Source organism: Eptesicus fuscus, chromosome 6, assembly GCF_027574615.1.
Source record: "Eptesicus fuscus isolate TK198812 chromosome 6, DD_ASM_mEF_20220401, whole genome shotgun sequence".
Taxonomy (NCBI): Eukaryota; Metazoa; Chordata; class Mammalia; order Chiroptera; family Vespertilionidae; genus Eptesicus; species Eptesicus fuscus.
In genome coordinates this window covers 48,883,735-48,899,003 of record NC_072478.1, presented here as the reverse complement: position 1 = coordinate 48,899,003, position 15,269 = coordinate 48,883,735, and the positions used below count along the sequence as shown (strand labels likewise).

The window sequence follows — 15,269 nt, the reverse complement described above, 5'->3', positions numbered from 1 at the left end:
TTATGTGGTTGTCATCTAAGTTTAGTCATCTCAGAATCCTCATTTCTGAGATGACAGTGCTGATAGGACAATATCCAAGGCACATTTTGCTTAACAAAATGAGATTGAGGTTGTTCTCGGGGGGTTATGAATGGATATAAACTGCACAGGGGAAAAAATGAGACTAATCAGTTAGGTTTTTTTGGACTGAGGATTTGTTTAAAACTTAGATAAGGAAGTGTTCAATCTTTACCTATTGCTTAACATAATAGTGATCCATTTTTTATCAGTTTCCTTTCTAATCCAAAATTTGTACATTAAGAGAAAATATACTACAGTAAAAGTACATAAACTTTGGAGACAGAATTAGGATAAAATCCATGCTTTAATGTAATTTTAGAATTCTTTGAAAATTAACTTCTCTAGATTTTCAATGTCTTCCTCTGAAAAAAATAAAAATAATATCTATATCATATGGCTCTTTTGAACATTCAATGTTTGTAAAGCATATGTATGTTCCTAAAGTGCTGGGTACCAGATTTATTGGGAGTATCATTTTGTAAGTTATATAAATGTCTAATCACTATGCAATACACCTGAAATTAATATAATATTGAATATCAACTTTAATTAGAAGCATGAACAGATTGTTGAACCTCAGAGGGAAGGCAGGGGAGGGTGGGTGGGAAGAGATCAACCAATGAAGTTGTATGCATATATCCATAACCTCTGGACAGGGACAATGGGGTGGAGAGGACCTGAGGGGAGGGGAGGTGGGAGCGGGCTGGAAGAGCTTAAAAGGAGGACCTATTAATACTTTTAACAACCAATATTTTTTAAAATTAAATATATATATATAAAGAATTAGATCCTACCAATAGATTCTTAATGGGAATATAAACGCTGCAAATAGACTCCATGAGCAGATGCCAGGCACATTAAGGTATCATGGAGTTTGTAGTTGTAAGAAACTTTGAAATTATTATTTTACAGATGAAGAAACTGAGATCCAAAGACAGTATCTTTTCCCAAGTTCCCAGGTAAGTGATGGCATAGTTGGATCAAGAGCCCAGATGTACCGACATAATATTTACTTTCCATTTACGACAAGTACAAAGAGAAGTTTCCCTATTAAAGAAAAATTTTACAAAGCTAAAAAAGAAAAAGGAATTTATACTCAGATAATTTAAAATACTATATCATCAGCTATTTTGAAAGTTTTGAAAGCATGTTTTCACACTGCATTCTTGGAATTTGTGATAGCCAGAATATCATCTACCATGACCTCTCTACAGTTAGAAAAATACTAATGGAGTAATGGGATTCCAAATTCCTTCAACACATGACAAGTTATCAGAAAAATATTTAAAAGTAAATGTCAAATGTATGAAAAATCCTTCATTAATATGAAATTCATGGTCCATGAAAGACTTTTCTCAAACCAAAATACTTATATTAATCAGGAAAAATTATTACTTTATGTTACATATGAATCTAATTATTACTACTATGAATCAGATAAATATCCTGACAATTAATATCCACATTATCACAGCCTTCAATGTAAATCTAATGCTTATAATAAAATACACTAGAGTGAAAAAATAATACTGGACAATAAAGTAATTAAAATTCAAATTTCTAAAACAAAATGAAACAAAAAGATAAAAGCAATCAGCATGAAACTGTGACAAAAATTACTGCACTAAAATTGTTTCAAAAATATGTAGACCAGTGATTTTAAACTGGTGGGCTGCAAGAATATTTAAAACATGCAATACTTGACTATTTAGTCAAGGGCACTGACTTTTTTTGCCTTAGATTATCAAATAAAAATATGACAACAGCCAACACAATAGCTGTTCAGTGCGAAGGAATCAAATTATACCTATTTTTTTGTCAGGTTGGCAAAAAAATATATTTTTGGCATGCTGCAGAATTTTAGTAATTAGTTTATGTGTGCCATGAGATGAGAAAGGTTGAAAATCGCTGATGTAGACATTTTATACTGTTCTACACCAAGATAGATTTCTCCCGTGTCTCAATAGCTTAGACATAGTTAATGCCACTAGATGTCACTATAAGCTAAATGACTCTAGTAAACATCTGCAATTAACTGATTTCTCTTTTAAAAAGACTAAAAAAATGACATTTCCTAGACATTCATGGAATATATTATTAAATTGGATCCAAGATATAAAAATACTATTCTACGTTTGCCTAAAATTATCCATATTTTCCTAAATTATAGTTTATTTCTTAAAGACTTGTAGAACAGCTGTAATCTGTAAATCATATTAGTGATTAGGTTTACAGAACTTCTGTGTTTCATGCCAAATAAAGGGGGAAACAAATAAGGTTCTATAAAACAGAGAGATGATTGCCAAATTTGATTTTAAAAAATGTATTAATACAAAAAATAAATTTCTGTTAAATATGGCATATAAGTCAAACTGTTACACTTAATAATACATTATAGAAATATTTAGAAATATGTAGTTCCACTTGATCATACTGCATTTGAATACGAATCAGACCAAACTATTGGGTTTCTTCCTAAATGTTCATCAACGACAAAGCTAGTTAGGTCAGATGTGACAGGGTTCTAGGCTAGACAGTGCTTCAGTGAGATTTACTCTGTGTGGGATCTTGTTATGGGACCCACTGCATTCACAGGAAGAAAAGCTGGCCCTTAGTCAGAAAAGAGAAAGCAGGGCCCTGATTTGCTGACCTGTAGAATGTGTAGCTTGAAAGCCTCTTCTTTGAACAGATGCATCAGAAACAAACCGAACAAACATTTTATTTCCAGTAGCCACTAGGGGCTCTGGGATCTTGTTGCCACATAGTCGTCCAAGAATTGGTGATTTTTCTGTTTGTCCATCAAATACTTCCAAGTGATCGTAAGCACATTCTTGATGCTGCTCTATCTCAAACTCACTAAAGGCCTGTTTAAAGAGAAAGAAAGGAACGAATGATGGGAGTGAAGAAGGAAAGAAGGAAGGGAGTCACTTATTATTATAAGTGGCTTCTGGGTTTTGAAGCAGAAATACAGATCAATGAAATATGTTCAGGCCATGCAAATTATTTAATACACATAGCACATTATTGAAAGGGCTATAAAATCAATAAAATGTAAAAGCTCTGGAAAACAAAATGAGAAAAAAATGTAATAACTCCATTTGAAAGTCTACTATTCAACTACTATAACTAATTCTACTATTGCAATTAAGTTTACAACAGTATTTAGACAAATTAGAATACCACAGTAATATTTTTTTTCCAAATTTAATTCCAAATATTTTATGAATGTATCAGAAAGTTTTAAACCATTATATTAAAAAATTGATTCTTTCTGGTTTTGACGATCATAAACTATTGGACATCATCCTACTTTCAGGCACCTAAACCAAGAAGAAAAATCCATAAAGTAATGATCATATCTTGACAAAAATTAAATGCAGTAAATCTTAAGAGAATAACTAAAACAAAGAAAATGTTCACTATATATTTCTTTATTTATATTTTATAACCCACATTATTAGAAACTAATATAAATTTAGGCTAAACTTTTAAAATTTACTATTCAAACAAATGGTACACTTATTTTATATTTGGAGTCTTACAAAGTTTAGTATGCTTTGCCATTTAAAAATCATTCTATAGTTTACCTGTGTGGTAATTTTTATGTGCATGTCTTTGCAAATTCTTAAAATAAAAAGTTCATTAAATATGTATATAACATTAACTATCTCAAAGAAAAGTTTAATTAATATAGACTGAAAATAACATTGAAATTAACAATTCTAGGTACTCCAGGTTATTCACAATTACCAAATAAGGCTTTTTTCTTCCCCCCCCCCAAACCATCACACATTCAAAAAAATAAGCTATCACTACTGTTTAAGTCTATAGAGCAAAGCTAAAAAATAAAAGAAACCTGAGGAAATATAAAATATATTTGAAAATTAATTTATTTTGCTATAATCCCTGATGCATAAAATATTTGCACATAAACTTTTTATATACATGTTTTCTTTAATGCAATTTTGTGAAGTAATCATAATGCTCAGTTTAATTGACATACATTTAATAATTTTCAAAGAAAAAGTGACTAAGAAGAGTTCTCCCTCAGTGTTGGCCATAATTCCATACCACACCACTGTCTGCTATCGCTTCTGACTTTGCGGGGAGTAAGAGAAAAAAATGAAAGAAACAATTTATATTAATTAGAGTGTAGGAGAAAGGAATGAAAGGTACTTAAAAAAGAAAAGAAAAGAAAGAGGACTGATCTTTCATGTCTCATTCCATTGAATTCTAATTTCTAAAAAGAGTAAATTAAAATGCATTAGAGAATGAGGGTTGTGGGCTAAATTCCCAGTAGGAGGCATGCTGGAGGCAGCCAATCAATAATTCTCATCATTGATGTTTCTATCTCTGTCTCTCTCTCCCTTCCTCTCTGAAATCAATAAAAACATATTAAAAAATAATTGCACTGGAAACAAAAAAGTGATGCAGAAAAATATAGTGAACAGTTTACCCTGAAACACAATATTCAAAGTAGGCAGCCACTGAAGGAGTTTGTCATTGGTTATTACCTATTTTCTATTGGCATAGAGTAGACATGAGACATAGAAGAACCTAAATGGATGGTTGGCTGAATGTCTGGGTAAGTCTGCCATTCATTTGCCTACACACCTATCCCATGTTTATGGCCAAACCCATGAGTGGAAATGCTCTGGGAGTAGCAGACCAAAGCGGCTGCTTTTCTGTCTCTCAGGAGATTGCACTCAGTTAGCTTCTTTCATCCTTGTGCACACATCTACAGTCTTAATTTCAGTTTGTAACCTTAAAAAAACCAATGAGAGAAAGTTGGCTTAACTGCACCAGACAAATTTATTACATATTATATGAAGCTTCTGAATTATAAGATCAACAGTATTTCAAGAAGAAAAATACTGATATCTGAAAACAATGACAAGTAGTTGTCCCTTCGGAATGTGATTCAGAATAATCCACCTATAAATATAAAGAACAGAGAAATATACTGTGTAGGAGAGAAAAATTGTAAGAGTGATGGAGGTAATGGCATTCTAAAGCATATACTCTAAGTAAAAGCTAAACCTGGGATCAGATTTTACAGACCACACATGTTCAGTCCATTGATTGGTCCATTGAAAACTAAGTGAATGAGATAACTGACTACTTCACTCCTTAATGAAATGCAGGATGTCTGGAGTAAATCATAACATCTGTTTTACAGAGCAGAACAACATTACACAAAGTGGCATTGAGCTGGTGGGCTGGGGGGCATACTGACACCTGGTCTGGAGCCAACTGGCTCTGGCTTTTTATCAAATTACTAATGGAATCAGACTGACTCTATAAGAATCAAATTAGGCAAAGATTCTGTCGCTGACATATTTTCAAGCAATGCAGACAACTCTCATTCATTAAGGTATTAATGAATTTTCCTCTTGGAATTGGTGGCAGCTTGTTAGGTCCACTGCAAAGATTGGGTGGTCCTTTCCCAGCAGTCAGCCTAACCTAAATGCTCTACCACACACAAGCAAAGCATGACTAACTCACATACTGAGATCTCATTAATCTGGCCCTAAATATCATCGAGGCATCCGCATAGAGGGACCTCCATGCATAGTGACTTTGCCTCAATACAAAATATTTCTAGGCCATAGAAAAGTATTATGGGAGCCCATGGGAAATCAGAAATCTTTAAAAATACTCTTTAGAGTTTCCAAAGATAAAGTGAGATGCACAATTTATTGCTTTACGCTATGACACACTCTGAGTCACGAATCTCTATATCTAAGTAATGCAGAATGTGAACATTTCCAGCCACCAGGAACCAATGTTACAGCAATGCCCCACAAAAACACTTAGATAACCCACAGGTCCTTCACCTTCACAATGAAGACAGGGCAGCTAGCAAAGCTGATGTATGGAGCTGTAAGGAACTCTGATTTTTGCTGCAACACTATCCTCTTTTGTGGGATTTTAAAATATTTTCATTAAGCATTTATACTACTATTTTACAGACATTTTGGTACTCAAATTTAAACCTTACTCATTCCATGATTATAGTTCTACTAGGCCCGGTGCACGAAATTCGTGCACGGGGGTGTGTGTCCCTCAGCCCAGCCTGCACCCTCTCCAATCTGGAACCCCTCATAATCCAGGTCTGCTGGCTCCCAACTGCTCACCTGCCTGCCTTCCTGATTGCCCCTAACTGCTTCTGCCTGCCAGCCTGATCAACCCCTAACCATCCCCCTGCCAGCCTGATGGATGCCTAACTGCTCCCCTGCCAGCCTGATTGCCCCTAACTGACCTCCCCTGCTGGCCTTGTCACCCCTAACTGCCCTCCCCTGCAGGCCTGGTCCCCTCCCAACTGCCCTCCCCTGCAGGCCTGGTCACCCCTAACTGCCCTCCCCTGAAGGCCTGGTCACCCCTAACTGCCCTCCCCTGCAGGCCTGGTCCCTCCCAATTGCCCTCCCCTGCTGGCCTGATCGCCCACAACTGCCCTCCCTTGCAGGCCTGGTCCCTCCCAACTGCCCTCCCCTGCTGGCCATCTTGTGGTGGCCATCTTGTGTCCACATGTGGTCAGGATCTTTGACCACATAGGGGCAGCCATCTTGTGTGTTGGAGTGATGGTCAATTTGCATATTACTCTTTTATTAGATAGGATGATTTTAAGCTTCCTAATCTAGGTTTTAGAAAGAGTGAATAACTGTGAGCTCTAGTCAGAAATCTTGATGTATTTCCCATAAGATAAACTAGGAGATCAAGGAGTCCCATTCAAAGGAAATGAAATTGAACTCTCATTTTAGGCTTTGGAAAGAATAACTGTGTGTTTCTGGAACACACAAGAAAGCCCAATCTACCTAGCTGGCCACCAGCCAGGCTTGCATATGCAGGCCCCTCATATGAACATCTGTGGAGGTGATTTTATTGAAAATACAGGCACTGGCTAAAGGATAAGGCCATTCAGTGTCACTACATATATCCACAAAGGACAAGATAATAAAATGACAGTGCTGAATGCGGATATAAAATTTAGCCAGGGTGACCATTTAAGAGAATTAAAGAGACTGATGCAATTTGAGCAGCTGTGAAATAAGATTCAGAGCTCCCTAGTCCCAAGCCATCTTTTGCCTTTTCCTGTTTTGGGTAAGAACTGTCATTTGGTTTCCCACAAGATATTGGAAGAATTAGAGGCCACTGGAAAAAAATGGTACAGTGGAATACAAACCCCAGTCTCTAATATAAAAGCTCTTTTTTTTCCCTGTGAGCCCTCTATAACTTTTATTAAATACACTTTTTATGGATTTATGTTAGAGAACTATATGACATTTGAGGGTGTTTTGTTTTCTAAAAATATCCCATATATGAAGCTATAAATAACAACTATGGAACTTAGCAGAACTCTAGGCTATGAAACATCAAATAAAACTAATTACTGTATGCTCCCTTGCCTGGAATTTTGTTTCAGTTTTATTTGTTTTGTTTTTGTTAATCCTTACCTGAGGATATTTCCCGCCCCCTCCCCCCCCCCACCCCCTTGATTTTTAGAGAGAATGGAAGGGAGGGAGAGAGACAGAGAGAGAAACATCAATGTGAGAGAGACATATCAATTGGTTGCCTCCCACTCATGCTTGGACCAGGTCTGGGGATCAGGCCTGCAACCTAGGTACTGTATCCTTGACTGGAATCAAACCTGGGACCCTTCACTCCATGAGCCGCCTCTCTATCCACTGAGCCAAACTGGCCAGGGCTGTTTTCAATGAAGAGTATTCAACATAATGAAAAAGGTCCCCCAAAATTTGATGAGCAGTTTAGTCTCATAAACCTAAAACAGGATGAAGGCAGAAATAATAGATCCTTGTTCTTATTCATTCAGAACTTGATCTCTTTCAACCAAGGTTCCTTTTACTTTGTAGCTATTACAACACAGTAAGTATCTCATGATTAAACACATGCCTGCAAACACACTAAAAACAAGGAAAATGCAGTAATTTCCTACTGTTGCTGTAGCAAAGGGCCACAAACTTAGTGGCTTAAAACAACACAGATTTATTGTCCTAGGGCTGTGGAGGTCAATAGTCTACAAAAATGGTTGGGGCAGCACGTAGTACTTCTAGAGGTCCTAGTGAGAACCTGTTTCCTCGAATTTTTCCAACTTCTAAAGGCTGCCCTCACTCCTTGGCTCCTGTCCACTGCCTCCATCTTCAAAACCAACAGAATAACATCACTTCTCCTCTCTGACCCCCTGCCTCCCTCTCAGAAGGAGCCTTATGACTCCAGAGAGTCCACTCCGATGTTCCAGGATAATCGCTCCATTTCAAGATCCTTCGTTTAACCACAGTTCCCTTTGCCATGTAAGGTAACATATGTATAGGTCTGGGGATTAGGACAGGGACATCTTTGGGAGTTTGGGGAGAATTATTCTACCTATCATAGAAAGTAAGTCCAAATGTTTTCACTCTGCTTTTCAGGAAAATGAGCACATACACTTACGATGACATGATTTCAAACTGCTTTACCCCTGACCTTCTTAGCTTGAGTCAATGAACTAAATCCCACAGAACAAACACAGCCTGTGACCTGTTTTTGTAATTAAACTTTTATTAGAACACAATCGTGTCCATTCATTTGTGGATTGACTATGGCTGCTTTTACAGTAAGAACACAGAATTAAATTGTTGCAACATAGGCGACACAATCTACAGTATATAATATTTACTATCTGACCCTTTAAAGAAAGATTTTTCTGGCAAGTAATCATTAGCTACATTTTTAATTGTTAAAATTTAATTTGAAATTCATAAGGCTACACAAAAACTTGATCATGGTTGAATTATGTAATAAAATGGTGTAACTTTTTAATTATTAATCATTATCCTAATTATGATTAGTATTTGGATATCATACATCAATATTTATTGTCATTCAACAAAGCATTATGCCAAATATTTTATATGCAAATTCATTTAATACACATGAAATTCATGAGTAGTAGGTCCAACTTGTAGATGAGGATATCAAGGCTTTAAAGGATAAGTATCTTCCCAAGATGACATGGCTAGTAAGTAGAAGTGCTATGATCTAGACCCAAGTTTCTTTGAGTTGCAAATATATGTTTCCAATCCCTCCATGTTTCTCTTGTATATTTATTTAAGTCAATCACTGTAAGTTTGTTTTACTAACATGATTGTTTTCTATTTAAATTATTACATATGTGCACATACACAGCAATTATGAATTTCTTTCTTCTCTGATGCAGGATGCTATAATTAAAAATATATTAAGTGAAGAGACAGAATGCCTAGGCTCAAAGGTGTTGATACGCCTACTAGTTTTTAAATTTTTCCAAGTCACCTCAACTGCCTGGGACTACTTTCTCATTTACTGATCCTGATTCCTAGAGTGACAATGAGAGTCGTGTTTTATAGGAATGTGATTAATTCGGGGGGGGGGGGGGAGAAGAGTGGAATCAGTATTACGCTATTATTCAGAAACTTAAGGTGGCAAAAGTGTTTTAACAAGTCCTCTAGATAATTTTGATGCATGCCAATATTTGAGAAAACCTGGTTTAGACTGTAACTACTTCTACTAAGATCACAAAGTCAAACAGTTAAAACAAAGATCCATATTTGCATTAAAGCTCTTCTTTTCCTTCTGAAAATTACCTCCTTAGGATAACAGTAAGTATGACCATTGTTGAACAGACATGCTTTACGTCCTGATCCTCAAGAAAATATTTGCATGAAAACTAAAGCCTGTGAGGTATGAAAGAACAGACTTAGAGTTGAAAGAGATGTTTAATAAGCTGGAAAGCATACACTTGGGAATGAATAAAGTATTGCCAAATTGAGGTACATCAGGAATTCTATTTCCCCGTGGATATAGAAAGCTGGAAATAGCTGCTTTTACTCTAATAAAAAAACTATGTAAACTAAAAAAATCACAACTGTGTTGAACATATCCAAGAACTGAAGTCACCAGTTAACCAAGTAGTATCAAATCCACTGAATCTCAGGCCCATCCAAGGAGAGATGAGACATAAACATCTGCTCACAGTGACAGACTACAGAAGGAAGAAATGCTGCGTGCCATATAACTAGGTAAGAAGCATTCAGCTACAATTTTTAATGGATTGGTAAAGATCAGGTGTGAACAAGGGTAAGAGTATAAAACTCCTGGGAGCTGTAGACATGGGGAGTTTGCAACCACTGAGAGACTCTTCTCTATGACCTCAATCTCTTGTTCATGAGAAAGACTGTAGGCAGAGTAGGAGATGGCCGAGTGCATTCCTTGGTGTTACAGGCTTGAAAAAGGGAATAGGTCATTGCTGTGAGCATGGAGCGCTGTTGCAACTCTTTCTAAGAAACAAAGCCCTAAGCCTCAGGGGGTGGAGCAGAAAACCCTATCACCACCAGGGCAAAGGTATAGACCTAGTGTAGCCAAAGGAAAGGTGTTAAAACAACAAATCACTTCTGCCCCTGGGGAAGTTCTGGGCACAGGTTCCTATCCCAATAATATTAGAGGTCTACTACAACCGTGAGAGGGCAAAGAAACTCTCCTATGGAAGACTAACTAGAGCCATAAGGTGGAGTTTGGTTGCTACGGAGACAAAAAATAGGACCACTGAGAAGGACAAGCCCTCAGACCTAAAAACACAGAACCTGTCTAAAGAAGAGGTTGTGCTAAGACAATAAAGAACCCCCAGCCCTCACTACCAGACTAGCAAGCACCAAGTAATGAGCAAGTTCAGTCTACCACTGAAAAAGGAAAAAAGTGTGGAGAGGGACACAGTTCATGGTGAATATAAATGGGAAAGCTAAAGATGAAAGACAAACATTGATAAAATACCTCTTAAATCTCAGCTTCCCATCCAAAAAAATGAATTTGAAGCCAATGTTACATTGAAGATAATCATAGGAACAAGTAGAACCATACTCAGCTTAATTACTGACTAGATTCACTCAACAACACCCCTCCCAAACATGCACATACATTAATAGCCTAACAGAAGAGATGTGTCTACTTCCAGACATGAAGTCTCTACTATTATATACATACTGTCTGGTGTTTAATAAAAAATTACATGACACACAGAAAGGCATGAAGAAAATATCAGTGTTAAGACATAAAATAACAGAACAGACTCAAACATGACCCCTTTGTTTAAATTATCCAACAGAATTTAAAGTAACTATGATTAATTTGTTAAAGATTCTAATGAAAATGCAGACAACATGCAAAAATAGATGGGAAATTTCAGCAGAGAGATTTTTTTTGGAATGAATTGTCCTCCCCTCAATGCATAAGTCAAAGCTCTAAACCCCAATGTGACTGCACTTGGAGGGAGGTCCATTAGGAAGGTAATTAAGGTTAAATTAGGTCATAAGAGTGAGACTGTAATCCCATTAGTGACCTTATAAGAAGATGAAGAGGCACCAGAGCTCTCTCTCTCCATGCACACACAGAGGAAAGGCCATGTGAGGATAGAGCAATGAAACACCATCTACAAGCCAGTAAAAGAGGCCTTCCTAGATGCCAACACTGACAGCACCTGATCTTGAACTTCTAGTTTCCAGAACTATGAGAAAATAAATTTTTGCTGTTTTAGACACTCTATGTTATTTAGTCATGGCAGCCTGAGCAGACTAATACACGTGAGAAGTATAATAATGGGTCAAATGGAAATGCTAGAGATAGAAAACATAATAAGAAAGATAAAGAATGACTTAAAAGCTTATCAGTAGACTCAAGATAGCCGAAGAAACAATCCCAGAACTTAAAGATAGGTTCATAGAAATTACTGAAACTTAGACTAAGAAAGAATGACAAAAAAGTAACAGAACATCCAAGAGTTATGGGGTAAAATGAAACAACCTAATTTATGTGTAATTAAAGTCTGAAAAGGTGAAGAGAGACAATAGTGCAGAATAATTTTGTGAATAAATAATGGTTGAAATTTTAAAAAAATTCATGACAGACACCACAATACAGATGCAAGAAATTCATAAAATTCTGAGGATAAATTACTACCCACACACACACCTAGATACACTGAATTCAAACTGCTGATAAAAAGAAAATGTTGAATGCAGCCATAGGAAAAGGAATCATTACTTTCATGGGAATAACATTAATATTTACAACAGACTTATTAGAAACCATGAAAATCAGAAAATAATGGATCAATTATTTAAAGTGCACACAGTAAAACAAAATTGTCATCCTAGAATTCTATACCCAATGAAAATGTCTTTAAATAGTGACACTACACAGACATACTGTACACAAAACATAAAAGGAAATTCTTCAGAGAGGACTTTGATACCAGACAAAATCTGAATCTCACACAGAAAAAAAAAGTCTTTGGGAAAATCCATGTTCTTAACTCCTTTAGCTAACTGCACTGTTGAAAGGAATGCAGCCTCTATATTTTAGCCCATAGCTTCAGAGAGTGATCCTCTTAATCAGGACCTTGGACAGGACTGGAAAGCAATCAAGTTCCTACAGTGCTGTCATCTTAGCATCTAGCATCCTTCCAAAGACCAGCTGAAATGAATTAATGTCTCTGTTTGGAAAGTCACTTACTAATATTTTTTAAATATGTTGACTGCAAGGAGTTCCATAACAGGAATATGAATGCATTGGTGACTGTCTCTAATTTTGTTGTTATAATATTGCAGAGAAATTCAGCCTCTTTATTGGCCAAAAAAATAATCTAAAGGAAAGAGTTCAATTTTAAAATTAACATTATGGCTGTACTGGTCCAGTAAGCTATCATGGACTAATAGCCGTATTCTCTACACAATTTCTTGTCTTTTATTATGGTGACTGCTAGATTATTTTGAGCCTTGCTAGCTGGCATTCCCTCATGCTTTTGACAACAGCATATTATAGGAAATTTTTAAAATTTCTATATTCCTACGATTTCATTTCTTAAAATTATACTCTTCAAGTATTCTATAGCCTGTAATGAAATTTAATATAAAATATATTCTGACCAGGACAGAATGTGAGGCTCAAAGACTACAGGAGAAAGGACAAACATTACTTTCATATTTGAATTTGTGAGAAGTCTAAGGATATCACTATATGTCTAAAGAGGCAATTATATAAAGCAAAAAATAATATTCACAAATCACAAAACAAAATTACCTTTATTATAAAAAATGCATATGCTCTGTAAATAAGGCATATAGAATGGACACAGCCAGTAGAATTTACTATGCTGTGTTTAAGTGAATACTTATTGCCGTCTTGCTGATTTTTTTATTTTCTCCATCTGAAAAGATCACTTTCAATAATACATTAGGAAATAGAGCTGGCTGCTTTGCAGTTACTTTGGTAATACCTTCTAAAGCATCCAGGATAAGATCACTATATGAGAAGTTCATGAGTACCAGTACTATCACCTTGATTTAGAAAATCAGGGATTTGTTTCGTGTTAGTAGGAAAGCAAAAGAAAGACAATCTTTTCCATCTGTCTTACTAACTCAATTCAATCAAATAAACTTATTTTACTTCCATGTGCTAGCCATGGAAGACACGGACCATCGGCTTAATGAAAGAAGGATGACGTGCTCACTTACTAATTTGACTCGATGGCCTGGAGTGGCACTGATTTCCCATGTGCATTCCTTCCTGCTGGGGTACTTGTCTGGCCAGTTGGGACTGGTGATGAGGCCACTTGGACTGTGGATCTTCTGTTCACATTCAGCTGTGCCAGTAACAATAAGATCAATCAGTGTGGAAATCTAGCCTAGTATTGGACCAACAATAAAGCAGCTTATTTACCCACTATCCTACTGAAAGATTTGTCTGAATACTAACTAATCATCACTCCAGTCTCTGTGATCATATTCATCTGCTTTGGCACACATGTTGCTGAGCATAATCAGGCAATGTTTGTTTTCTTGCTTTCATGAAATTGTTTACAATGAATTTTATAAATTCCTGGAAGAAAATAAGCTATTTAAAACAGCTGGATCTCTAAGTTCAGACTTTAACAGAGCAGCATATATTGACAATTAAGGATATCAACACTTGGTATGTGCAAAATATTTAATGCAATGCCACAAACAAAAATCAATGGATTTTGACATTTCAATTAATTTTTCCTATAAACAGAAAGATTATTTATAGCTAATTAAGATCGTTAAGCCACTTTATGAATTATGTATTTATATTTTCTCTCTCCTTTAGTTGAAATATACACTTGAATACTGACACTAAAATCCTAGCTGCTCAAGTAAATTAACCCAAGTGTCAGCAAATTACAATGAAGCAATAAGGGGGAAAAATAAGGGACCAGGTACTAGCCATCGTGATAAGCTTCTAAACTTAATTTCCCAGAATATCCAATTAACATGAAATTTCTTTTATGTTTTTCACAATTAAAATAACTTCATCTGAAAGGGGACCATTTGTTAATATTAAACTTCAAAACCACTTAATATCCTCAGGCTCTGTTCATTCTGTGTGATTTATGAAGCAGCACCTTATGCATCCTGACTTAAACTTGGATTATTTGCTATGGATTGTGTATCCTATCCTAAAATACAATAAATTCTGTGAAATTTTCCAAGAAACCTCTTTGGGGAAATTCTTAACTAAATGGACAAAACACCTGTTCCACTGCAGGGCTGCGCAATATGGCAGGATGTCCACATGAATATGCTGTTGTCACAGTCCTTACTATGAGACCTTGACCTTAACTCTGCCGGTGTCCACAGGGAGGTTTGGATTTGTGAGGAATACAAAAAGGGGGGGAAATTCAGCTCCTTTCCAGCAATACAGGATCTACACGGGTGTAGCAAGAAAATAGCCTTCAAGTCTAGATCCTGTCTTGACTTGGGTTTTCTAACTTACATGCTCCCTGTCTTTGCCTTGCCAGATGCAACGTGGAATCTCCAGAGCCTCTGAGACAAAGCCAAGAGGCTTGCTGATGAACTGTGGACAGTGCCCACCCTACAGCAGAGGTCAAAGAAAATCTGACCCCTTCCCTGGCTGTAAAAATGAACTCTAATGAACTCTATTAGTTCTATCTATAAGGAAGTGGCCTATAAAATCCTTTCTTGAATATATTTACTGTAATGAACATTTATTTGCTATCTGTGAGCCCTGGGATACATGCATACTCTACAAAAGCTATCTCTTTTTTTTTTTTTTTCTCTGAATTGTCTTCCATATCTGCAAAATGACTGGGCCTGTTCCCCAGCCTGTCAATTTCATAGAATACTTTACCAAGTTACAAATAT

At 36.2% G+C, this 15,269-nt stretch overlaps 1 protein-coding gene across 1 annotated transcript in view; it reads right to left on the bottom strand.

The window, feature by feature from the left end:
• Positions 1-15,269, bottom strand: part of TLL1 (tolloid like 1) — a 158,468-nt gene that overhangs the window by 3,510 nt on the left and 139,689 nt on the right. The window contains exons 18-19 of the mRNA XM_008144269.3: positions 13,602-13,729; positions 2,711-2,924 (exon numbers count right to left, since the gene is read on the bottom strand). Of these exons, the coding sequence (XP_008142491.2) occupies positions 2,711-2,924; positions 13,602-13,729 (342 nt within the window). The remainder of the gene's footprint in view (positions 1-2,710; positions 2,925-13,601; positions 13,730-15,269) is intronic.